At 45.0% G+C, this 27232-nt stretch overlaps 1 protein-coding gene across 4 annotated transcripts in view; it reads left to right on the top strand.

Moving 5' to 3' along the window:
• Nucleotides 1-18561: 18561 nt before the first annotated feature.
• Nucleotides 18562-27232, top strand: part of Aaas (aladin WD repeat nucleoporin) — a 13305-nt gene continuing 4634 nt past the window's right edge. The window contains exons 1-7 of one of the 4 annotated variants that reach the window (XM_075960771.1): nt 18562-18810; nt 19175-19302; nt 23222-23277; nt 23545-23636; nt 23754-23800; nt 24887-24985; nt 26235-26378. In XM_075960771.1, the coding sequence (XP_075816886.1) occupies nt 18688-18810; nt 19175-19302; nt 23222-23277; nt 23545-23636; nt 23754-23800; nt 24887-24985; nt 26235-26378 (689 nt within the window). In that variant the 5' untranslated portion in view covers nt 18562-18687. The other 3 variants (XM_075960769.1, XM_075960768.1, XM_075960770.1) reach the window with 3 other exon arrangements.

The raw sequence follows: 27232 nt of genomic DNA, 5'->3' as shown, positions 1-27232 counted from the left end.
CTGCTTCAGCCTCCGCAGTGCTGGGACTAAGGATGCCTGTTACCGCATCCAGTAAAGTTTTTCTTTTTCTTTCTTTTTTTTTTTTTGGATTTTCGAGACAGGGTTTCTCCATAGCTTTTGGTTCCTGTCCTGGAACTAGCTCTTGTAGACCAGGCTGGCCTCGAACTCACAGAGATCCGCCTGCCTCTGCCTCCTGAGTGCTTCCAGTAAAGTTTTTAAGGATTTATTTTTGTTTTATGAGTTGGAGCTGGAATTACAGGTGGTTGTAATCTGCCTGATGTGAGTCTGGGGAACAGAACTATGGGCCTCTGGAAGAGCACCAACTGCTCTGAACTGCTCTTCTGCTCCACTCACAAATTTATTAAAAAACAAAATAAAGGGGGGCTGGAGAGATGGCTCAGCAAGCAGTTAAGAACACTGACTACTCTTCCAGAGAACTTGGGTTCAATTCTCAACATCCACATGGCAGCTAACAACTGTCTCTAACACCAAGATCTGACACCCTCACACAGACATGCATGGAGGCAAAAATACTAATGCAAATGAAATAAAAGTAAACTATTAAAAAAGATAAATTTAAGGGCTAGAGAGATGGCTCAAAGGTTAAGAGCACTGATTGCTCTTCTAGAGGTGCTGGGTTCAATTCTCAGCAACCACATGGTGGCTCACAACCATCTGTAATGAGATCTGGTGCCCTCTTGTGGATGCACACAGTCAGAACACAATATACATAATAAATAAATAAATCTTTAAAAAAAAGATACATGTAGAAAAATCAAAATAAAGAAAAGAAAATCTCGGGTGACTCCCATATCCCTTAAGTTTGGTGGTGCAGGACTCCGGACACAGAGGACCGATCTCTGTGAGTTGAAGACAGCCCCAGAGCTCCAGGTCAGCCAAGTGCAGAGTGAGAGCTGAAATAAAGTAAAATAGAGGCAGACCGACTGCCTAGTCTCAGGTCAAGTTTTTTTTTGTTTTTATGTTTGTGGTCATCTTAGTCTTCTGACCTAGGAACCTCTCCTGGAAGCACGTTTTCGATAGGAGAGGCAGACACAGACGACACAAGAAATACAATCCCATTCTTACTCCTCTGTCCTCAGTGAGACTGGAAGCTCTGACACATGGGACCTGAGCCTTGGATTATTTGTTTATTTTGAGATGGGGTGTTATGTGTACCAGCTTGACGATCAAGGCTAATTAATCACCATTGTTAATTCTCAACACTGAGGAGGCTGAGGCAGGAAGAGCCCAGCAAATTACAAGTCAGCCTCAGCCTGTTTCGAAAAAACAAAACTAATCAAGTCCTTAATTGTAACCCTCCCATTCTTCTTTTTTTTTTAAACTTTTTTTATTTAACTTTATTATGTTCGTTGGTGTGAAGGTGTCAGATCTCATGGAACTGCATTTTCAGACAGTTGTGAGCTGCCATGTGGGTGCTGGGAATCGAACCCGGGTCCTCTGGAAGAGCAGTCAGTGCTCTTAACCGCTGAGCCATCTCTCCAGCTCCCCTCCCATTCTTCTTTACAATCCAGCTTTAGTTCCATCCTGTGGATTTTTTTAAGACAAGGGTTTTTGTTTTGTTTTTGTTTCTGAGAGAGGGTTTCTCTGTGAAACAGTCTTGCTGTCCTGGAACTACACACAGTTGGCCTCAAACTCAGAGATCCGTCTGCCGTTGCCTCCCGAGTGCTGGATTAAACGTATGTGCCACCACCACCTGACAAGGTGTTATGCAGCCAAGGCATATGAACTATGCTTCAGAGGATGACCCCGAATTCCTCATCTCCAGGCATTTTGTGTGCTATGTTTGTGTTTTGTTTTGTTTCATTTGTTTTACAAGATAGGGTTTCTCTAGCTTTCAAGCCTGTCCTGGAACTCGCTCTATAGCCCAGGCTGGCCTCGAACTCACAGAGATCTGCCTGACTCTGCCTCCCGAGTGCTGAGATTAAGGGTGTACACCACCACCTGCCATCAGATGTCAAATATACACTATTCACTGGGTTTGTAGCCAAGCAAGAGTAATTTAGGAGACTTGGAAGCCAGCTTGAGCTACAGAATGAGGTCCTACCTCAAACAGAAACAGAAAGTAAAATATACTGTATGACACATTATAAGTGATCGAAAAACATGTACTGGGTAACAAAATATTTGTCTGACCTCAGAAAAAGTGTCTCACAGTAAAGTTCACCAAATGGTAAGACTTGGGCAGCGGTGGAGAGTAGTAGAGACAGCGCAGTAGCTGAGTGTCTAGCATATGCCCGAATCCACGAAGTTCCTCAAAAGCCAACAAGGAGACCGAGTCCTGTATGTAAAAGCAAAGAGCCTTTATTTTATGCAAGTTTGCAAACTCAGTCTCTCTGTATGGCCAACATATTGGAATAAACAAAGAGCCCCGAGTTCAGTTAGAATTGGGTTTTTATAGTAGTAAAGGTGGGGGTGAGGAGTTTCTGAGGTTCAGGACCCCGGATTGGCTCACACTCACCAGGAATATAAAACCCTATTCTAGGGGGCTGGAGAAATGGCTCAGTGATTAAGAGCATTGCCTGCTCTTCTAAAGGTCCTGAGTTCAATTCCCAGCAATCACATGGTGGCTCACAACCATCTGTAATGAGGTCCGGTGCCCTCTTCTGGCCTGCAGGCATACATGCAGACATAATATTGTATACATAATAAAGAAATTAATTAAAAAAAAAGAAAACCAGCCGGGCGGTGGTGGCGCACGCCTTTAATCCCAGCACTCAGGAGGCAGAGACAGGCGGATCTCTGTGAGTTCGGCGCCAGCCTGGTCTACAAGAGCTAGTTCCGGGACAGGCACCAAAGCTACAGAGAAACCCTGTCTCAAAAAACCAAAAAATAAAAAATTAAAATTAAAATAAAAAAAAAACCCTATTCTAACAGAGCTTGGAGCTCTCCATTTATTCCAATTCGTTGGAGACCAAGTTTGCAAATTTGCATAAAAAAAGGCTCTTGGGCTGGAGAGATGGCTCAGCGGTTAAGAGTATTGCCTGCTCTTCCAAAGGTCCTGAGTTCAATTCCCGGCAACCACATGGTGGCTCACATCCATCTGTAATGGGGTCTGGTGCCCTCTTCTGGCCTGCAGACATACACACAGACAGAATATTGCATAATAAATAAATAAATAAATAAATAAATAAATAAATAAATAAATAAAGGCTCTTTGCTTTTACATATGGGACTCAGTCTCCTTGTTGGCTTTTTGGGGAACTTCGCGGTTTTGGGCATAACCTTTGAGTTGTAGCTAACAACTAGTTGGCTATAGCTTTGTGGAAGAATCTGGATACCTTTTGCTGTTAAACTGACATTATAACTGCCCTAGCCATTAATACTATCAGAGATCTCAGAAGGATAAATAAAGTATATCTGAGTCAGACGAAATACTTCCCAAATCTATTAAAAATGACAGGGACCATAGTCCATATGCAGTTAGTCATAGCCAGGTCTCCATAGCATCAGAGACAGAAATACCCAGAACAGCAGTCTTACTGTCTCAGCCAGGCCCATAGGGTGAACTTTTCATTTTCTGTGGAGGAGGGACATGGAAAAGACTGACCTTATTTTTGTAGGGCCCTGGTCTCCCTTATTCCTGTGGTGCATTTGTGGGGACAGTTTATGATCAACTACTAAGCTTCCTGTGTGTTTCTGTGCTATGCCTGCCCCGCCTGGTGGTTAGCTGCAGGGCATTCACTCCATTGATAATATGGTAATTTCCCACCTGCCTGGGCGGAGATCCTTGTGCTGCAGTCAGGTAGATAAAAGACTCTCCCAACGCTGAATAAAGTGGCATTCGGCTGATCTCCTTTCGAATGACCCTGGTCTCTCTGTGTCTTCTTTTCAATCTCCAGGCCCTTGCCCGACTCGCAGTGGCGCGCGAACTGTACCGAGGGTGTAACACCAAATCGGGTGTTACATATTTTGTCTAGGCAAAAGTGGTGCAATCAGTTCTCCAAGGTCCTGCTGTTTGTCCGCGGTCTGGACCGGGTCCTGGCAGCCAGTGTTGCCCTGGGGCATCTCGTCCAGGGATCAGCGTCGTCATAATCCAGGTGGAGACATCATGGTGTCCATAATCTTCTCTGGAGACCTTGGGTTACTGTTAGGATATGGGACTCTCTGTCTAATATAATAAGCCTTTAAATTATTATTTTAAATGCCACATTCTGCAGATCTATGAAGTATGAGGGCTGCCTAGGTGTGTTTGATTAGACAAATTTTGTTTCTCATTATTTAAGTTTGACTTTGAAAGCATATACAGGGAACTAAACTAAATAAGACTTATTTTTATAACTAGTTATATTAGTATGTTAAAGATGACTGACTAACTTGCATTTCCTAACAGTCTATAATGAGTTAGCAGCTTTCACAAGACTAGAATTCCACACTCTGTAATGATTTTGAATTAAACCTAATAAAGAAAACGAATTAGTCATTCCGAGGGTAAACACAGAACAAATTTGTATCTAGCTGTTAATGTTGTCTCCTGCAAAGGCAAGGAACAGGTCCCAGGGTAAAATGGGAACAGGAGGGAATCTAAGAGCTGGCATTGACCTAGGGCAAACTGAGACTCAGGTCTTCCTTCCTGTTGATCTACAGAACCCAACTTGGCAGGTGTGAACCAAGTTGCCCTGAAAAAGCTGCACTGGGCCCAACATTTTTCCCCCTTTACAAGTACCAATGACAGGATTCAATCATGGGTCCTGTCTGTCCAGGGGCTCAAGGGAATACTGGAACCTCAATACCATCAGTCGAACAATACTGACACGTCTCAAACAAAAGCTATCAGTCTGTTGATAAGAAGAAGCAAGATGGTGGCTGGAGAGATGGCTCAGAGAGGTCAAGAGCATTGCCTGCTCTTCCAAAGGTCCCGAGTTCAATTTCCAGCAACCACATGGTGGCTCACAACCATCTGTAATGAGGTCTGGTGCCCTCTTCTGGTGTGCAGGCATACACGCAGAAAGAATATTGTATAATAAATAAATAAACAAATAAATGAAAGAAGCAAGATCATTGGGGGATCTGTTAGAGCTGAAAGTAAGGTCTTTTTTTTTTTTTGGTTTTTCGAGACAGGGTTTCTCTGTGGCTTTGGAGCCTGTCCTGGAACTAGCTCTGTAGACCAGACTGGTCTCGAACTCACAGAGATCCGCCTGCCTCTGCCTCCCGAGTGCTGGGATTAATGAAAGTAAGGTCTTTAACAAGGAGACCAGTTGAACAAGTTTTTATCCAGCTTCCTGTGAGTGTTTTGTTTTTTATCATCAACAAGGCCATTGAATCTCTAATTACCCCAGAGCGATTGACATAGAAACAACATTTTTCCCCCAGAAGAGGAGATTAAAACCTCTTAGTTTTGATACAAAAATTTATGATAAAACAAAAAGTTTATCCAAATAGCTTAAACCCAACAAAGTTAGCAAAGATAAGGAGGCTAAACATTTATTTTAAAACCTGAATAGACCTTGAACAAGGAAATATATTTTTAAACCACTAGTTAATATTTTTATTTTTATTTTATTTTATTTTTGGTTTCTCAAGACAGGGTTTCGCTGTAGTTTTAGAGAGTATTTTTAGTGCTTTTACCTTTTAATACAGTTTTTTATATTACAGTGATTTTCCTACTACAGAATTTTTCCATTGTTATTTTGCAACTGCAGTTTTTCCCATGTTGTGAACCTCAATCCAAACATCTGACATGCAGGTGGTCCTAGACTGCCCCTGTACAACAACCCCCAAAAGACTGAGATTCATAGGCGTGGACGCTGTTCCAAGCCCTCTATCAAACTGCTTAGGTCATTGTCTTCTGCATCACAAGAAATGAACATTTCTGTTTCTGGCTAGCTTTTGGTGCTTATGGCTCTGACACTAATTTTTAGCCTTTTATTTTAAGTTTAAATAATAACAATATTAACTCTAGTAAAATGGCAGTTCAAAATTTAAAATGGAATTATGCCTTATTTTTTTTAATTACCCATGCATAAATTTTAAGTAAATAAAACATGGATCTAACAAAGGAAGAGCCATAATCCAGTTCTAAAGCCAGCTTTTTTTTTTGTTTTTGTTTTGTTTTGTTTTTCGAGACAGGGTTTCTCTGTGGCTTTGGAGCCTGTCCTGGAACTAGCTCTGTAGACCAGGCTGGTCTTGAACTCACAGAGATCCGCCTGCCTCTGCCTCCCGAGTGCTGGGATTAAAGGCGTGTGCCACCATTGCCCGGCTAGAGCCAGCTTTTTAATAAAAAACAGCGTATAGCAGTTTTAACATTGTCTATACCAAAAAGTCATCTGAATTTCTGCTAACCCAAATCCAGTAACGGGAGCTCAGTGATAAATTCTGTGGTCAGGGCCCGTAAATATGGCCACAGCAGTGATGGGTGGCAGAGACAGCAAAACTGGCCAGACCAGTTCGTATCAGCTCCATGTTTGTAAGCAAACTTTCATAGACAAACTTTTTTACAAAACAAGCATATTTAGTATTTGCATGTATGAGAAACCACAGCAAACATAGTTTACATCCCCTTCTGACCTTTTATAACTTTTTATATTGTATGACTACAATATTGTAAACAAGAACAGAAACAAGTATATATTATAATAAAAAAAACCTTTAAATTTACATCACATAAAATCCTGTACCAGCATGAAACATTTGAGACTTTTTTTTTATACACTAACCAATAATAATTTGTACCCAGCCCCTATAAACGATGACAGATATTTATAACACATTGGATCTGAATGAACAAAGTAGCTCTGGTGGAGGGAAGTCTGGCTGTAGCATCACAACACCTACAGCCACAGTCCTTGACCCGCAGAGCCAAACCTTGGAGAAGTTGAGGCGCGCAGCCCCCAGGGCAGGCAGAGGGAACTCATCCACCAGCACGAGACTGGGCAGGGTGGTATGCAGCATGGGGGGAAAAGATCATTGACCTCTCTAAGCCATAGCAATTAACCTGAATCTCTGTTCAGTGTTTGAAATCCTATTGGGATACAGCCCCCCTCCCCCAACTGTGGCTGGCAGCCTTGCTACATTATAACAACAAGGCTGCACAGCCCGGCCACCCATTCACACAAGCTGCCCCACAGCCTGCAGCCTCATGCTTGGGGACAAGGCTGACTCCTTTTCATGAAATATTTAAGGTAGAGGTTATTTGTCTTATCCCTTTTAGGAAAATATACCCCTATGCTTGTGGCCCTATCTCTTGAAAGACCCTACAGACCCCCTCCTCAAAACCCGCAGCTAGCATGCTCCCGGGGGAACGTCCTGTTTGCTTAAAAAAAAAATTCTCCGGATCAGCAGCCAGCCTGCTCTCGTAAGAACATCCCATGTGCTTGAGAGAGCAGGATGTCTATGAGATAGGAAGACTGCAAGGCAGGATGTCAATAAGATAGGACATCAAAGGCTGGGCAGTGGTGGCGCACACCTTTAATCCCAGCACTCGGGAGGCAGAGGCAGGCGGATCTCTGTGAGTTCGAGGCCAGCCTGGTCTACAAGAGCTAGTTCCAGGACAGGAACCAAAAGCTACAGAGAAACCCTGTCTCGAAAAATCAAAAAAAAAAAAAAAAAAAAAAGAGCTAGTTCTGGGACAGTGGGACAGGCACCAAAGCTACAGAGAAACCCCTGTCTCAAAAAACCAAAAAAAAAAAAAAAAAAAAAAAAAAAAAGATAGGACATCAACAAAGCAGGTTGACTGCAAAACAGGATATCTATAAGATAGGAATAGGATGACTGTTGCCAAACATCCATGCTGAGAGAGGAAACCATTCATGCCCCCCCCCCGCCTCATTCTGATAACCACGCTTTTGCTTCTGTAAACTTGCTTTTTGCTCTTCCCTATAAAAAGCCCGCCCTCCAGTTGGCAGGCACGCAAGTCTTCCAAGAGATCTTGCTGCCCACAGGTACCTGTGTCTACTCAATAAACCTCTTGCTAATTGCATCCTGTGGTTTGGTCTCGGAGTGTCCTGGTTCTGGGGTCTTCATCATCGGAGGAAAGGTCCTCTCTGAGGGTCTTTCACTCTAAAGTCCTGTAAGTGATCACAATATCAAAGTCAAAAAAGTCATGATTTGAGTCTGTCAGCATCAGTCTAAGCCAGGACAAAAAAACAACATATAGACACACAGGACAATGAATAGAACATCCACACCAAACCAAACCAAAGACACAGCTTCAAGCTGTTTTGTGGGTGTGACCCACCCCCTCTATTGAACTGAGAACGCTACCCGCGTGTTTCTTTTTTCTTTCTTTCTTTAAATTTTATTTATTTCTTTTTTAATGATTTATTTAATTTTATGTTCATTGGTGTGAAGGTGTCAGATCTCATAGAACTGCATTTTCAGACAGTTTTTTTTTTTTTGGTTTTTTGAGACAGGGTTTCTCTGTGGTTTTGGAGCCTGTCCTGGAACTAGCTCTTGTAGACCAGGCTGGTCTTGAACTCACAGAGATCCGCCTGCCTCTGCCTCCCGAGTGCTGGGATTAAAGGCGTGCACCACCACCGCCCGGCTTTTCAGACAGTTCTGAGCTGCTATGTGGGTGCTGGGAATTGAACCCTGGTCCTCTGGAAGAGTAGTCAGTGCTCTTAGCCGCTGAGCCATCTCTCCAGCCCCTCTTTCTTTCTTTCTTTCTTTCTTTCTTTCTTTCTTTCTTTCTTTCTTCCTTCCTTCCTTCCTTCCTTCCTTTCTTTCTTTCTTTCTTTCTTTCTTCCTTCCTTTCTTTCTTTCTTTTTTCGAGACAGGGTTTCTCTGTAGCTTTGAAGCCTGTCCTGGAACTAGCTCTTGTAGACCAGGCTGGTCTCGAACTTACAGAAATCACCTGCCTCTGCCTCCCGAGTGCTGGGATTAAAGGCACGTGCCACTACCCAGCCTTACCTCTGTGTATCTATTCAGAACTGAGAACACTATCCGCGCATCTCATCAGAGAACTGAGAATATTACCTGTGTGTCTCACCAGAGGGAACCACCCTCTGCAGAAGGGCCCTGGGGACTTCTCTGCCAGGTGCCTGGCCTGTGATCTTTTTGCACGTCTGCAGATCGTCTACAGGCACTTATGGTTCCTGGGGCCGCTCACAGAAAGACGTGAGGCACAGACATGAGACATGAAACAAAACACAGAAAACCTACCAGCCCGTCGAAGGCTCTATGGCTGGTAGTCCCTGTGAGCTTGGGGGGATCCCAGATGGGCCCTCAAATGATATGCCAAATCTGCGAGTCCCCCAAAAAGCCAACAAGGAGACCGAGTCCTGTATGTAAAAGCAAAGAGCCTTTATTTTATGCAAGTTTGCAAACTCAGTCTCTCTGTATGGCCAACACATTGGAATAAATGGAGAGCCCCGAGCTCAGTTAGAATTGGGTTTTATAGTAGTAAAGGTGGGGGTGAGGGGTTTATGAGATTCAGGACCCCGGATTGGCTGACATTTGTTTAGGGGTGTCCTGGTGTGTGCTGGCAGGTGATCCTATCTACAGCAGTTGGAATGTTAGGCATTTCCTTTGGATGGTCGGCTCTTGGGTGGTGCTCAGATAATGTTTGTGGTTCTTCCTGCAATCAGGTATTGCTTCTAAGGAGACTCAGGCCTCCATTAAATTTATTGATAGCTGAGTCCTACTCTGGCAGGTTATAATAGTTGGAAGTAAAGAAATTCCTTTGGGTGATCTGTTCATATTTAGCTTATCATGTCTGGCTTCTACAACTAGCATACGCCAGGCCATGTATTCCATCTGTCCCCAGTACCAAAAATACAATGATTGGAACTGGAGAGATGTTTCAGCAGTTTAGAGCACTGGCTGCTCTTCTAGAGGACCCAGGTTCAATTCCCAGCATCCACATGGTGGATTCCAGCAGATCCCAGGGGGTTCCTAAGTGTCTCTGGTGCCAATTTCTAGGTGTTCTATGCCATCTTCTGGCCTCTAAGAACACCATGCCCTCAAGTGCCACACAGATAATACAAGCAGGCAAAACACCCATACACACATAAAAATAAAAACTTCAAGTCATGCGGTGGTGGCGCATGCCTTTAATCCCAGCACTTGGGAGGCAGAGACAGGTGGATCTCTGTGAGTTCTAGGCTAGCCTGGTCTACAGAACCAGTTCCGGACAGGATTCAAAGCTACACAGAAACTTGATGGAGACAGCCGGGCGGTGGTGGCGCACGCCTTTAATCCCAGCACTCGGGAGGCAGAGGCAGGCGGATCTCTGTGAGTTCGAGACCAGCCTGGTCTATAAGAGCTAGTTCCAGGACAGGCTCCAAAACCACAGAGAAACCCTGTCTCGAAAAACCAAAAAAAAAAAAAAAAAAGAAACTTGATGGAGGAAGGTCATTGGTTAAATAAAAAGAAACTGCTTGGCCCTCATTGGTTAGAAGATAGGTGGGAGGAGTAAACAGAACAGAACGCTGGGAGGAAGAAGAAGTGAGCTCAGACTCCTCAGCTCTCCTCTCGGGAGCAGACACCTCAGAGAGACGCCATGCTCCCCGCTCCCGGGAAGATGCACAGATGCACGCCATGAAGCTCCGACCCAGGATAGACATAGGCTAGAATCTTCCAGGTAAGCGCACCTAGGGGTGCTACACAGATGATTAGAAATGGGCCAAGCAGTGATTAAATGAATACAGTTTGTGTGTTGTTATTTTGGGCATAAGCTAGCCAGGCAGCTGGGGTGTTTGGGACGCAGCCCCGCCGCTCCTATTACTACAAATGGCGTCCACGTGGACAACTGTATCCACTGAAAGCCTGAGAAAGCTTTGAAAAGAATAGAGTAAAGCATGTTTCTTGTGGCAATTTCTTGGGTCTGCTCTGCTTGCTAGAGGCAAGCAAGCTCTCTCATCTAAGAGAGGCTTCCTGACTCAGCTTTAGCTGCAAAACCCTGCAGCTCATTAAGAGGTCCTGCCACGAAACACTTAAACGGTATTGACGGAAACACTTAAACGGTATTAACAAAAAGCTGAATGCATGCTTTTCGGTTTTCAGCCATAGCAGGAAAAAAGCTGCGCCGTTTAAAAATGCTGTGCCGTTTGAAAATGCTGGCTATCTGGGCCGTCCTGCCAGGGCAAACTCTGACTGTTTGAGGCAGGAGGGCCAACTACAGAGAGAGGACTTGTGTGTTGTCTGTGGACATAATGCTGCAACTTACTTGCTGGCAGGAACCTTGAAATGCCTTAGAGTTGTGGCAGTAAACATGGCTACAGCCAGTACCTCAGCCACGAGGTTGGAAAGCTAAGGAATGGACTGGATCTAGCTGGCAAAGCCACGGCTTTAGTCCTACTGATATTGCTTGGTAAATTAAAGACTCATGTGGTCATAAAAAGATATATAGTAAAGAGAGATTCAAAGACAAAGAAAAATTTTAAATGGTTTACAGTGTATTAAAAATATATGCAGACTAAAAGTTAAAGTTCTTTTTTTTTAAAATATTTATTTATTATGTATACAATGTTCTGTCTGTGTGTATGTCTGCAGGCCAGAAGAGGGCACCAGACCTCATTACAGATGGTTGTGAGCCACCATGTGGTTGCTGGGAATTGAACTCAGGACCTTTGGAAGAGCAGGCAATGCTCTTAACCACTGAGCCATCTCTCCAGCCCCCAAAAGTTAAAGTTCTTAAAGTAAAAAACAAAACAAAAAAAAGGAAGAGAGTTGTTGTGTGTGGTAGTACACATCTTTAATCCCAACACTTGGAAGGCAGAGGGAGATTGACCTCTGTGACTTCAAGGTGTGGTAGCACATGCCTTTAATCCCAATGCCTGGAAGGCAGAGACAAGCCAATCTCTGAGAGTTCAAGGACAGCCTGGTCAACGGAGTTATTCTAGGTCAAAGATACAGAGAACCTGTCTCAAAAAGCAAAAAGTTAAAAGTAAAAATAAACGAAATAGAGGTTAAAACAAAGCTGTACAAAGATGGAAAATAAACAGAGAATTTTGATACTGTATGCTATTATGATCTCTTTGAATTGTTTAAATGCTGAGGAAGGAGCAAAAGCTGCTAAAAGATATTTGTTTATAAATGCTGCTGAACTAATCCAACATAGATATTTTGATGCCTTGACTTTGAAATTTGGATCTAAGGACATGATGCTTTGGAAAGGAGTTTCTTATTTTGTTTTCACAGAGGATGAGACCCTGTTCATTTCTTCTATTCCGATTTGGTATGATGGACCACGCCCTCCTGAAGGGTTGGTGTGAACACCTTCAGAAAATTACTTCACTCAACTGCCAACTGAGATAAACCTGGCACACAGGTTACACCTTAAATAATCTGATTAACAGCGCCCCCATTCAGCAGGAAGCAGTTTGGAGAGAAAAAACTGCGCCCATGTTCCCAAATATGGTTTATAAATGTTCTTTTACATTTAAAGGGGGATATGATATAGATATGAATAATTTGCATTAGTATAGATTTTGCTTTATTGATAGAGATTTAAGGTCAATTTTGTTATATGTATATGTATATGTATTTCTGATCTTTATTAAGGTATTGTGATTGTGTAGTTCATTTAAAAATGTAATGTATATAGGTAGTTAATAGATAATCATAATAGTCAAGTTTGTAGTCATGTTAGTTAAGATTTTCTAGATATGCATAGATATATTTTAGATAGGCATTTTTCATATTTTCAAAGATTATAGAATATGGCATTTTAAAAGTTTTAATAACTTAGGGTTTTTCATGACAGCTGGCAGCACCAATCTACTTCAAGAAGAAGATGGGCATCGAAGAGGATCCTTATGGAGTTTGATAGCCATTTGGGCAAGAAACTGCTCTTGCCTGGACTATTGCATAAACTGGACACAGAGAACCCACAGAAAGAGGACTACTGAACTTGCCTAAAGGTGAGATGATCTTTCGGGGTTCCTGATTCATGAAAGAGTCTGCAAGACATTCTTCAGGACAAGCAGATAGTGACTGCCTTTGAAATTTCCTGCTTTGTGGAAATGTCTGCTGGAAACTATGGGCCTGTAGGCCAAAGATGGATGCCCCAACGGTACAGAGGAACTTTGGGTGACTGTACAGGCAGCGAGATGACTCTGTCATTTCTAGAGTTTTAAAAGTTGTTTTTTCTTGTTTGCTTAGGTAGTATTGTATCTTTCTGGAGTCTTTGATGGAGTTAAGAATAGTTAGTTATAGTTATAGTTTTCCTTAGTTATGATAAAGATTATTGTAACTTTTACTTGATAACTGTTTTGTTATATGTAATTTTGCTATGTTAAAGTTAAAGCCTTTTTTTTTTGTTTAAACCGAAAAAGGGGAAATGATGGAGAAAGGTCATTGGTTAAATAAAAAGAAACTGCTTGGCCCTCATTGGTTAGAAGATAGGTAGGAGGAGTAAACAGAACAGAATGCTGGGAGGAAGAGGAAGTGAGCTCAGACTCCACAGCTCTCCTCTCGGGAGCAGACGCCTCAGAAGAGACGCCATGCTCCCCGCTCCTGGGAAGATGCACGCGATGAAGCTCCGACCCAGGATGGACATAGGCTAGAATCTTCCCAGTAAGCACACCTAGCTGTACTACATAGAATATTAGAAATGGGCTATTCCAGGTGCGAGAGTTAGCCTAGAAGAGGCTAGATAGAAATGGGCCAAGCAGTGATTAAAAGAATACAGTGTCCGTGTAATTATTTCGGGGCATAAGCTAGCCGAGCAGGCGGCCGGGGTGCTGGGGATGCAGCCCCGCTGCTCATATTACTACAAAAACTCTGTCTCAAAAACAAACAAACAAAACCAAAACAACAACAATAAAAAACTCCTGGTGACATTTCTCTCCGTTTTATGTCAATTTTAGGATGATCCTAAGAGAACATGGAAATTACTTGAATGCTCTAAAATGTGGAGGTCTATAGTTAGGAAGCTTCATCTTTTTTCATTATAGACTTTTTTCCCTTCGTCTTCAATAGTACCTTTTTAAAGAGTTATTTATGCTAGGCAGTAGTGGAACACACCTCTTTCTTTAATTATAAACTGATTGGCCTAATATCTCAGGCTTCTTATCAACTCTTACAACTTATATTAGCCCATTATTCTTGTCTATGTTAGCCACGTGGCTTGGTACCTTATTCAGCAAGGTAGTCACATCTTGCTTCTTCTGTGCCTGGGCCAGGACTGCAGACCAAGCTTTCCTCTTCCCAGAATAATCCTGTTCTCATTGACCTGCCTCTACTTCCTGTTTGGTTATCCAGCCTATACTTCCTGTCTGACTACTGACCAATCAGCGTTTATTTAAAATATAATTAACAGCTGGGCGGTGGTGGCGCACGCCTTTAATCCCAGCACTCGGGAGGCAGAGGCAGGCGGATCTCTGTGAGTTCGAGACCAGCCTGGTCTACAAGAGCTAGTTCCAGGACAGGCTCCAAAACCACAGAGAAACCCTGTCTCAAAAAACCAAAAATAAAAATTAAAAAAAAATAAAAAATAAAATATAATTAACAGAATACAGACAATTGTCCCACACCACTTCCCCTCTTTTTTTTTAAGTAACAAGAACTCTGAATCTAATCTCCTTTGTTTAGCTTTTCTCCATAACAACTTGTAACCAACACTCCAAACAAAGGAAAATATCTATAGTCAATTTTTGGGAATGTGGGCATAGTTTTCCAGGCTACTTCCTGCAGGTTGGGGGCGCTGATAATCTTATGAGTTCCTAGAGAAAATTTAGAATTATGATTAAGTCCTGACTGGAGTACCTGTGAGTCTTGATCATCTCAGGTAGCAGTCTTGAATCTGTTCTGGATGTAGAACTCAGACATCTGGGCCATCTCTTTCTACCGTAGATTTCTCAGGTGGTCTTCCTTGATCATACCTGATTTTTCCTTTCTTTTTCTTTATTATTGATATTGATTGAGCTCTACATTTTTCTCTGCTCCCCTCCCTGCCTCCCACTCCCTTCAATCCTCCCCCAAGGTCCCCTTGCTCTCAATTTACTCTGGAGATCTTGTCTTTTTCTACTTTCTACTTTCCATGTAGATTATATCTCTGTAAGTCTTAGGGGTCCCATGTCCTCTACTGTTCTTCTGGGCACTGCATGTATTTGGTACAAAATCTATATACAAGCAAAATAAAAATACACACTTAAGAAAAACATCAGCCCCTCTCTATCCTGCTTTCATTTTTTTTCTTTTCTTTTTTTTTTTTGTTTGTTTGTTTTTCACGTTAGGGTTTCTCTGTAGCTTTGGAGTCTGTCCTGGAACTAGCACTGTAGACCAGGCTGGCCTTGAACTCAGAGATCTGCCTGTCTTTGCCTCTTTTTCTTTTTAAAGATTTATTTATTTATCATGTATACAACATTCCTTCCACGCATGCTTGCATACCAGAAGAGAACACCAGATCTAATTGCAGATGGTTGTGAGCCACCATGTGGTTGCTGGGAATTGAACTCAGGACCTCTGGAAGAGCAGTCAGTGCTCTTAACCTCTGAGCCATCTCTCCAGCCCGTCTCTGCCTCTTGAGTGATGAAATTGAAGGTGTGCACCACCACTGCTCAACCTGCTTTCAATTAAAAAAAAATATCTATGGCACGGTTGTTATGTGGTTTTGGAGATCAAACCCAGGGCGGTGTGCATGTTAAGCAAGTGGTCTACTGACTAAGTTATGCCCCCAACCCATATCTTTGAATTTATTAACAGTATTTAGGAGTTGAGAGTGTACCTTGAATGGTAGATTTGGGAACTAGCTAGCTAGCAGATGCTTTGGGCTTCTTTCTTAGCAATGAGAAATGAATAAACAAATAAGTAACCAAGTAAACAAATAGATGAGAAAACAGTGTCCGTGTCCCAGGACATGTAGTTGATGCAGAATTAAAGTCGTGGCTAATAACTTCTGACATTTGTTTAGTACTTTACAACGCAGTAAGACAACTTCACTTTCATTATTTTATCCGTGAAACAACCATATAAAATAATTATGATGACCGAAAAGATAACTCAGCAGTTAAGAGCGTTTCTGAGTTCAATTCCCAGCACCCACATGGCAACTAACAACTGTTCTCTCTCTCTCTCTCTTTTTGGTTTTTCGAGACAGGGTTTCTCTGTAGCTTTGGAGCCTGTCCCGGAACTAGCTCTTTTTTTAAAAATTTTATTGATATGTATTGAGCGCTACATTTTTCTCTGCTCCCCTCTCTGCCTCTCCCCTCCCCCCTTCGGACCTCCCCCAAAATCCCCCATGCTCCCAATTTACTCAGAAGATCTTGTCTTTTTCTACTTTCTACCTCCCATGTAGATTAGATCTATGTAAGTCTCTCTTAGTGTCCACATTGTTGTCTAAGTTCTCTGGGATTGTGGTTTGTAGGCTGGCTTTCTTTATGTTTAAAAACCACCTATGAGTACATGTGATAATTGTCCTTCTGTGTCTGGGTTACTGCACTCAAAATAATGTTTTTCTAGCTCCATCCATTTTCCTGCAAAATTCAAGGTGTCATTATTTTTCTCTGCTGTGTAGTACTCCATTGTGTAAATGTACCACATTTTTCTTATCCATTCTTTTGTCGAGTGGCATTTAGGTTGCTTCTAGGTTCTGGCTATGACAAAGCTGCTATGAACATAGTTGAACACGGATCTTTGTGGCGTGATTTGAGTATCCTTTGGATATATACCCAAAAGTGGCATTACTGGGTCTTGAGGAAGGTTGTTTCCTAATTTTCTGAGAAATCGCCACACTGACATCCAAAGGGGTGGAACCAGCTTGCATTCCCACCAGCAATGCAGAAGTGTTCCCTTTCCCCCACATCCTCTCCAACATAAGTTGTCATCAATGTTTTTGATCTTGGCCATTCTTTCGGGTACAAGATGGAATTTCAGAGTTGTTTTGATTTGCATTTCTCTGATGACTAAGGATGTTGAGCATTTCCTTAAATGTCTTTCAGCCATTTTAGATTCTATTGAGAGTACTCCATTTTTTTTATTGGATTATGTGATCTTTTGGTGTCCAATTTCTTGAGTTCTTTGTATATTTTGGAGATCAGACCTCTGTCTGATGTGGGGTTAGTGAAGATCTTTTCCCATTCTGTAGGCTGTCGTTTTGTCTTGTTGACAGTGTCCTTTGCTTTACCAAAGCTTTTCAGTTTCAGGAGGTCCCATTTATTAATTGTTTCTCTCAGTGTCTGTGTTGCTGGCGTTCTATTTAGGAAGTGGTTCCCTGTGACGATGCTTTCAAATGTACTTCCCACTTTCTCTTATATAAGGTTCAGTGTGGCTGGCTTTATGTTGAGGTCTTTGATCCATTTGGACTTGAGTTTTGTGCATGGTGATAGATATGGGCCTATTTTCATTTTTCTACATGTTGATATCCAGTTATGCCAGCACTACTTGTTAAATATGCTTTTTTTTCCATTTGATATTTTTTGCTTCTTTATCAAAGATCAGGTGTTTGAAGATGTGTGGATTGATATCCAGGCCTTCTGTTCAGTTCCATTGGTCCTCCTGTCTGTTCTTATGACAATACCAGGCTGTTTTCAGTACTGCTGCTCTGTAGTAGAGTTTGAAGTCAGGGATTGTGATGCCTCCAGAAGTTCTTTTATTGCCCAGGATTGTTTTGACTATCCTGGGTATTTTGCTTTTCCAAATTTAGTTGAGTACCGTTCTTTTGAGGTCTTTGAAGAATTTTTCTGGGCATTGCGTTGAATCTATAGATTGCTTTTGGTGGAACTAGCTCTTGTAGACCAGGTTGGCCCCGAACTCAGAGATCTGCCTGCCTCTGTCTCCCGAGTGCTGGGATTAAAGGCGTCATGTGCCACCACCGCCCAGCAAATGAGTCTTTTTTCAAGCCTTTGCTATTGACATAATGTTTAAAATGAAATTCTGAGGCCTTTAGCATATTTCCAATCCATAATTGATCAATTTCTGCATTCCCTTATGCTAGAGGATCTGGCAGTCCTGTCTGGCATCAGATGTGTATGTATATGAGACAATGCCTATTTCGGATACTTCTGCCTCATTGGCATTGCCAGGCAGGATCTTGTCATGTAGCCCATGCCGACCTTTTTCCCATCTCCACATTCTACAGGCCATTGAGTCAACATACCTTACCAGTGTCTGGCTTGGGTATATCCAGATCGTGTGTCATTTAGTACTGGTAGTTCAACAGTGCATTTGGGGGTTATTGTAAGGATTAGAAAAGCGTTTACAGTACTATACGCAGGAAAGTTTACTGCTTCTCCAATGTCTGTCTTTTTCTTTTCGGACTCCTTTGCTTGTGGACACTTGGTTCTGCAGGACCAGCACTGTTTCCTAAAGCCCGTTCTGACTGTCCTGGGAGGTTTTTCCTCAGTGCAGTGACGGGTGACAGTTCATATTTTCCTCGGACTATCCACGGCGTTGGAGGGTTTAGTTAAGTACTTTCCTAAACCTGGCTTATTTTGGACATTTTCCTTATTGAGTGGGAGATGCTGTTGGGGCTTCGGAGTTGGAAAAAAAACAGTAGTCTGACAGGAACTAAACCAAAACCAAACCGCAGCCCTCTTTACTACAAGCCGGCCCTGCGACGTGTCCCCTCCGGGCCGCTACTTCCGCTAGGAGTCGCGCCAGGAAGTTCCGGATGTCCGTCCTGAAATCTCACACGGAACTTTCTTCATTCCACTTCCGTTGAGCTTCGCGCTGTTGTTTGTCCTGTACGACTACCCGTCCGCAAACGAATCTAGCCCGGGAACTAAGAATCCAGGGAGAGCAGTCGCCAGCCGGGAGCTTTCGGTTCCACACGCCCTCCGGACTGGCAAGATGTGTTCCCTGGGACTGTTTCCCCCGCCGCCGCCTAGGGGTCAAGTCACCCTGTATGAGCACAATAACGAGCTGGTGACCGGCAACAGCTATGAGAGCCCGCCTCCCGACTTCCGGGGCCAGGTGGTCCGAGTGGGGATGCAGGGCTGGGTCTGAGGAAAGTGGGGCTCCCACGGGAGAATAAAGAGAACGAAATGTACTTTAGGTCTGTAGGGGATGCCAAGGCATGTGAGGAGGTCCTAGAAGTGGTAGAGAGAAGGAAGGATGCGCTGAGCCAGGTCTCTTCTCATATCAGTCCTGTGAAAAACGGTTGGGGTTGCAGATAGGGGCTAAAGTTTGTTTTTCTGTTTCACGAGTGTTTCATTTGAGAATATGGGAAAGGAGCCGTGAAATCTCTTAGCCTAGGCCAGCTATGGATTGGAGATGGCAGGGGTTACTGGTAAGATCTGGGGAAGAGACTGACTCTTCTCCCATTTCTGAGGTATAGTGGATCAATCTTCCTGTCCTACACCTGACCAAGGATCCCCTAAAAACCCCTGGGAGGCTGGAGCATGGTACAAGAACTGCCTTCATCCATCACCGGGAACAAGTGTGGAAGAGGTGCATCAGTGTTTGGTGAGGCGAAGGGGTGCGTAGGCTTGGTCTCCGGAACCTGGAGGAGTGGGAGGCATAAGGGGTGCATAGGCTTGGTCTCCAGAGCCTGGAGGAGTGGGAGGCATAAGGGGTGCATAGGATTGGTCTCCAGAGCCTGGAGGAGTGGGAGGCATAAGGGGTGCGTAGGCTTGGTCTCCGGAGCTGGAGGAATGATGTCACCACACCTCTGCTTTGGGCTGCTCTTGAAAAGGCTGCTTTATTCAATCTCTATCTTCCTATCGATAACAGCAGAAATCATATCAGATAGCCCATCTAAAACCCAAGGCTTTATCAGAAGCTTCATCTATTCCGAATGGCTTGCCTTGATTTCTGGTGGTGCTCTCAGCACCCACCTCATGCCGTTCATTATTTGTTTTGAGCTTTTATCCAAAGCTCAGAAAAGTTAGGTAAAGGCTGTATTGGTTCTTGCATATATAGGTCACATGTAAGAGCTGAAGCTGTGTTTCCTGGCCACCATTTTTAGCTGTGTAGCCTTGGAAAAGTTACTTAACTACTCTGTCCTCAAGTGAAACCTGTGTAGTATTAAATAGATGCCAAGATGGGCTGCAGAGATGGTTCAGGAGTTAAGAGCACTGGCTGTTCTTCCCGAGGACCCTGGTTCAATTCCCAGCTCCCACATGGCTGCTCTTTGCTGTCTGTAACTCCAGCTCCAGGGGACCCGACACCCATGGCCAAACACAAATGCGTGTAAATTAAAAGAGAGCCCCCCAAGTTACATAACCCGGTCTGGTAGTGCACGCCTGTAGTCAGACACATAACCGGGTGTGGTAGTGCACGCCTGTAGTCAGACACATAAACCCAGTGTGGTAGTGCACGCCTGTAGTCAGGCACATAAACCCGGTGTGGTAGTGCACGCCTGTAGTCAGGCACATAACCGGGTGTGGTAGTGCACGCCTGTAGTCAGACACATAACCGGGTGTGGTAGTGCACGCCTGTAGTCAGACACATAAACCCAGTGTGGTAGTGCACGCCTGTAGTCAGGCACATAAACCCGGTGTGGTAGTGCACGCCTGTAGTCAGACACATAAACCCGGTGTGGTAGTGCACGCCTGTAGTCAGACACATAACCGGGTGTGGTAGTGCACGCCTGTAGTCAGACACATAAACCCAGTGTGGTAGTGCACGCCTGTAGTCAGGCACATAAACCCGGTGTGGTAGTGCACGCCTGTAGTCAGGCACGTAACCGGGTGTGGTAGTGCACGCCTGTAGTCAGACACATAAACCCAGTGTGGTAGTGCACGCCTGTAGTCAGACACATAAACCCGGTGTGGTAGTGCACGCCTGTAGTCAGGCACGTAACCGGGTGTGGTAGTGCACGCCTGTAGTCAGGCACGTAACCGGGTGTGGTAGTGCACGCCTGTAGTCAGACACATAACCGGGTGTGGTAGTGCACGCCTGTAGTCAGACACATAAACCCAGTGTGGTAGTGCACGCCTGTAGTCAGGCACATAAACCCAGTGTGGTAGTGCACGCCTGTAGTCAGGCACATAAACCCAGTGTGGCAGTGCACGCCTGTAGTCAGGCACATAAACCCAGTGTGGAGTGCACGCCTGTAGTCAGACACATAAACCCGGTGTGGTAGTGCATGCCTGTAGTCAGGCACATAAACCCGGTGTGGTAGTGCACGCCTGTAGTCAGGCACGTAACCGGGTGTGGTAGTGCACGCCTGTAGTCAGGCACATAAACCCAGTGTGGTAGTGCACGCCTGTAGTCAGGCACATAAACCCAGTGTGGAGTGCACGCCTGTAGTCAGACACATAAACCCGGTGTGGTAGTGCACGCCTGTAGTCAGACACATAAACCCAGTGTGGAGTGCACGCCTGTAGTCAGACACATAAACCCGGTGTGGTAGTGCACGCCTGTAGTCAGGCACGTAACCGGGTGTGGTAGTGCACGCCTGTAGTCAGGCACATAAACCCGGTGTGGTAGTGCACGCCTGTAGTCAGGCACGTAACCGGGTGTGGTAGTGCACGCCTGTAGTCAGGCACATAACCGGGTGTGGTAGTGCACGCCTGTAGTCAGGCACATAACCGGGTGTGGTAGTGCACGCCTGTAGTCAGGCACATAACCGGGTGTGGTAGTGCACGCCTGTAGTCAGGCACATAAACCCGGTGTGGTAGTGCACGCCTGTAGTCAGACACATAACCGGGTGTGGTAGTGCACGCCTGTAGTCAGGCACATAAACCCGGTGTGGTAGTGCACGCCTGTAGTCAGGCACATAAACCCAGTGTGGTAGTGCATGCCTGTAATCAGGCACATAAACCCGGTGTGGTAGTGCATGCCTGTAGTCAGGCACGTAACCGGGTGTGGTAGTGCACGCCTGTAGTCAGGCACGTAACCGGGTGTGGTAGTGCACGCCTGTAGTCAGGCACATAAACCCGGTGTGGTAGTGCACGCCTGTAGTCAGGCACGTAACCGGGTGTGGTAGTGCACGCCTGTAGTCAGACACATAAACCCGGTGTGGTAGTGCACGCCTGTAGTCAGACACTGGGCAGGGGACCAACATGTCCTTCTTAGCTGTAATGTAAGATTGAGGCCAGCCTGGACTCCATGAGCCTCTCAAAACAGCCAACCAAATCAAAAAGTAAACAAAACAGAAGCAGTAGGATTGTGGTGATCGTTCAATTGGACTCTGGCACATTACAGGCATATTTACTGATCAGGTTTGCTCTTCCCCTATTGCTGTCCTACTTGCTCCTCAAGTCTTGCTCTGCTCCCCAGGTCTCTTCTCTATTCTGGAGGTTCAGGCTACTCCACCATTTTTTTTTCCCCCCCTGGAGTCCTTAAGTAGCTTCTTAACTAATCCTTTCTCCATTATGGACTATTCTAATTTCAAATTGACCTTTCTGAAATGCTTAAGACACTTGCTTAAGACACTTTGATGGGGGCTGGAGAGATGGCTCAGCGGTTAAGAGCACTGACTGCTCTTCCAGAGGACCCAGGTTCAATTCCCAGCAACCACATGGCAGCTCACAACTATCTGAAAATCCAGTTCTAGGTGATCTGACACCTTCACACCAATGCACATAAAATGAAGATAAATAAATCATAAAAAAAGACACTTTGATGATCTGTCATTCACTGAAAGTAAGGTTGATGCTCTCTTTCTCTCCTTTCCCCCTCCCTCCCTCCCTCTTCTCTTTTTGAGACAGGATCTCATCTTAATCAGTATATAGCCCTGGCTGGACAGAACTCACTATTTAGACCAGGTTGGCTGAGGACTCACAGGGTTCTTGCTGCATGCTGGAATTAAAGTTGTGAGCTACTACACCTGGCCAAGCCCTAACTCACCTCAGAAAGTCCACCACCCCCAATCCATGAGATTTAGTTGCCTCACCTGTAAGTATGTAAGTGGGCAACCTGTCATTTAGGTTATTCTGATAAATGAAAGGGCCAGCCAGATTGTGAGGCAGAGGGTAGGCCAGGCATGGTAACACACCCCTTTAATCCCAGCATTTGGGAGGCAGAGGCAGGTGGATCAAGGCCAACTTGCTCTACAAAGTAAGTTCTAGGGCAGCCAGGACTTTCCACTGAGAAACCCTGTCTTGGGAAAAAAAGCAGTATGTGAAGTGCTTGCTTCTTAGTTGCGCTCATTAAACATACAGTACCTCCTGTAAAAAAACAAAAGGAGGCCTCGTACTCACTGTGCTGCTAAGAATCTTGAAATTCTAATCCTCCAATGTTTACCTGCCTGGTACTGAATTACAGGCCTGTGCTACTACGCCTGACTCGTGCTGGCAGGGGCTGCACCAGGGCTTTGCTCATGCTCGGCAGGTGTGCACCAGCGCCACACCCACCCTCTGTGTGTGTTTGCTGAGTGAGACCTGTTAGGGGACTTGTGACAGGAGGAGAGTAACTGTTGTCTTTTTCTACTTATGAGGCGTGATGTGGGCCTCTTTGGAGTCCTGAATGAAATTGCAAATTCGGAGGAAGAAGGTCAGTACCCCTCCAGTCCCCTGTACTTGTAAGCTTGTCTCCTCTTCATACTTTCCCCAAACTCACCCTGACCTGTTAGCCCATCTCCCGTAGCCTGCTGTTTTCTGTCTCTTCTGTGTACCCTGGTGAGGGCCCCAGAGTGGGTACTGGGAGGGAAGGTGCCTAGGCCCATCCAGTGCTGGGCACAAGGATTAGAGTTTTGACTCTGTCCTCACCTAAGAACATGGCTAGTAAGATGCAATCAGAGCTGTCTCTCTAACCCCGCAGTGTTTGAATGGGTGAAGACAGCATCCAGCTGGGCCCTGGCTCTCTGTCGCTGGGCCTCCTCCCTCCATGGCTCCCTGTTCCCACACATGTCTGTAAGTTTGGCTTCCTCCCCACCTCTTTCCTTTGTAGGCAGGGCTGGGTGGGATGTGGGAAGTGAAGGTGGAGGTGAGCTCCTGTGTATGCAGTGTCTGTCTGTGGTATTCTTACAGCTCAGGAGCGAAGATCTGATTGCTGAATTCGCCCAGGTAACTAATTGGTGAGTGTGCACACTCTGGCACCTGTGGGACAGAAGTTCTGAAGTTTGGAAATTCCTTTGGGGGGAGAGAGGTCAAGGCAGAGACTCCTTCATATTGTTACCTTGTTCTGCTAGTTTTAGCTCAACTCCCTTCAAGCTAGAGTCGTTTGGAAAGAGAGAACCAAATTGGCCTGTGGGCCAGTCTATAGAGGTGGTTTTTCATTTTTGTTTTGTCTTATTTTTCTAGAAAACTAGCTATCCTGGATGGAACTTGCTCTCTAGATCAGGCTGGCCTCGAACTCAGAGATCACCTCTGCCTCCCGAGTGATGGGATTTAAAGGTGTGTGCCATTGCCTCCTGGCAGTGGGGGTGTTTTCTTCATTGATGATTGACATGGGAAGGCCCAGCTCACTATGGTGGTCCTGTGATGTAACACAGCAGACTGCAATCTGATACAGTGGCCCATCCCAGCACTCAGAAGCAGATGGGTCTCTGAGTTAGAGGCCAGCCTGGTCTGTATCTTGAGTTACATAGTGAAACACTGTCTCAAAAACAAAACAAGGCCAGGCGGTAGTGGCACGCACCATTAATCCCAGCACTTGGGAGGCAGAGGTGGGCGGATCTCTGTGAGTTTGAGGCCAGCCTGGTCTACAGAGCTAGTTCCAGGACAGGCTTCAAAGCTACAGAGAAACCTGTCTCGAAAAAGCCAAACAAAACAAAACAACCTACCTAGCCACCTACCCCACCCCACCCCCCACCCTACGCCCCAGAAAAAAGCAGACTGAGCAAGCCAGCTAATGTTGCCACAGCACAGCCTCTCCTCCAGTTCCTGCTGCAGTCCCTAAGAGCCTTGGTTTCCTACCCTCACTGCTCTTGGATGCTGGGTTATAAGCTATAAGATGAAGTAAACACTTTTCTCCCCAAGTTGCTTTTGGCTGTGGTGTTTATCACAATAGTAGAAACCCTAACTAAGATGCTCCTCAGAAAGGAACAAAAGGAAAACTGAGCGTCCCTTTCCTCTGTGGGAAGGAAGAAGGGAGTCTGAGTAGCTAGGCTGTTGGAGGAGGAGGAGGTGAAGCTACTGTCTTCATGGTCATTCCCCGACAGGTCAAACTGCTGCTTACGGGTCTTTGCATGGCACCCTCACACCAACAAGTTTGCGGTGGCCCTGCTGGACGACTCCATCCGTGTGTATAATGCCAACAGGTGCGTGGCTGTGACTGTTCCCATCCTCTGCCCTTGGTAGGCTGGTCTGTAGAACTAGAACTGGTTGGGGACACTCCGTAACTGATTGTGTCCTTTCTATATCTAACTTCTTTTTTCTAAGATGGGGTCTCTGCTAATCTTGAACTCAGAGATCCACCTGCCTCTGCTTCCTTAGTGCTGGGATTAAAGGCGTGTGCTATGATGCCCAGTATATATCTTTAATCTTCTGCTTCTGTCCCATAATACCCCATGTGCTTGAATCCTTTTTTCCCCATGCGCTTGAACCATTTTTTTTTATTTTATTTATTTATTTTGTATACAATATTCTGTCTGCGTGTATGCCTGCAGGCCAGAAGAGGGCACCAGATCTCATTACAGATGGTTGTGAGCCACCATGTGGTTGCTGGGAATTGAACTCAGGACCTTTGGAAGAGCAGGCAATGCTCTTAACCACTGAGCCATCTCTCCAGCCCCACTTGAACCATTTTTTAATTTTTATTATTATTATTTCTTTTTGATCAGATCCTGTGCTGAGGATCAGACCAGGACTTTGTATCGGCAGAGTACCAGAGTTACTGCTGAGCCTCGTCCTTAGGCCCGTGGGTCAGCTTTCTTCTGTGGGGTTTTACCTTTTAGTTCTGCTTTTTTTTCTTGAGATAGGGTTTCTGGTTGTCCTTGAACTTACTCTGTAGACCAGGATGCCCTCAAACTCAGCAACCTGTCTTAGCCTGCCTCCTACCCTGGGATTAAAGGCGTGCCCCACCACACCAAGCCTGTTTTGACCTTCTTTTAAAAATTTTTTAAAAATTACTTATTTTTTATAATTTATTTTTACTTTATGAGCATTGGTTGATGGTTTGTCTGCATGTATGTCTGTGTGAGGGTGTCAGATCTCCTGGAATTGGAGTTACAGACAGTTGTAAGCTACCACGTGAGTGCTGGGAATTGAACCCTGGTCCTTCAGAAGAGCAGCCAATGTTTAACTTCTAAACATTCTCTCCAGCCCCTAAATTTTATTTTGTATGTGTTTGAGTGTTTTGGCTGCCTGTATGCCTGTGCACTGTGTGCATGCAGTGTCTGTGGAGGTCAGAAGAGGGCAGCATATCCCCTGGAAGCGGGGATACAGAGTTGTGAGCTGCCCTGGCCTCTGAGCCATTTCTCCAACACCCCGTTTTATCTTTTCAACTGGACTCAGGTTCCCTGAGCTTAGTGTCCCTGCTTTGACTCAGTTTCCCTCTCTTTACTCTAGCACTATAGTTCCCTCCCTGAAGCATCGTCTACAGAGAAACGTGGCAGCACTGGCCTGGAAGCCCCTCAGTGCCTCTGTCTTGGCTGTGGCCTGCCAGAGCTGTATTCTCATCTGGACCCTGGACCCCACCTCCTTATCCACAAGGTGAGTTCTGGCAGCCTGTCTTGACCTGTCCTTTCCTGAGGGTCATTCCAGGAGCCTTTGGGGGTCTACAAGTTACCCTTTCACAGCACTTCCAGGGTTGTGGAGAAGCAGATGTAAGGGCAGGTGGGTGCTAAGATGCTTTGTCTAGACAAAGGGACAGGACTTAGAGGTTTCTGGGATCATGGGAGGACATGTCTGTGGATCATACACTGTCAGAGTTATAAAGTAGAGTAGGGACAAATAGAGACCTGAGTAGAAACCATATAAACTGTAACAACTGCCAGTCGATGGTGGCACATGCTTGTAATCCCAGCACTGGGAGGCAGAGGGTGGATCTCTGAGCTCAAGCCCAGCCTGGTCTACAGAGCAGGTTCTAGGACAGCCAGGACTGCACAGAGAAACCCTGTCTCAGGAGGAGTGGGGGATAATCTCCCTGAGAACTAAAAATAAAACCAGAAGAATTCTAAAATTGTGAATAAATAAAAAACCTTGTGTCCAGCTCCAGCTGTGGGAAAGCGAGGATAGATAGGCAGACAGACAGACAGACAGACGATAAAGAGACAAAATGGACAGAAGTCTGGCCTGGTGACACAAGATGCTGACGAGCTGAGGGCAGACTGAGGCAGATAAAGATGGTGATACAAGCCGGGCGATGGTGGCGCACGCCTTTAATCCCAGCACTCGGGAGGCAGAGGCAGGTGGATTTCTGTGAGTTCGAGACCAGCCTGGTCTACAGAGCTAGTTCCAGGACAGGCTCCAAAGCCACAGAGAAACCCTGTCTCGAAAAACAAAAAAAAAAAGATGGTGATACACATCTTTATCCCAGCATCCTCTGTGAACTCAAGACCAGCCTG

The sequence above is a fragment of the Microtus pennsylvanicus genome, chromosome 2, assembly GCF_037038515.1.
Source record: "Microtus pennsylvanicus isolate mMicPen1 chromosome 2, mMicPen1.hap1, whole genome shotgun sequence".
Lineage (NCBI taxonomy): Eukaryota > Metazoa > Chordata > Mammalia > Rodentia > Cricetidae > Microtus > Microtus pennsylvanicus.
The sequence above is the reverse complement of the archived record's forward strand: the minus strand, read 5'-3'. Positions and strand labels throughout refer to the sequence as shown.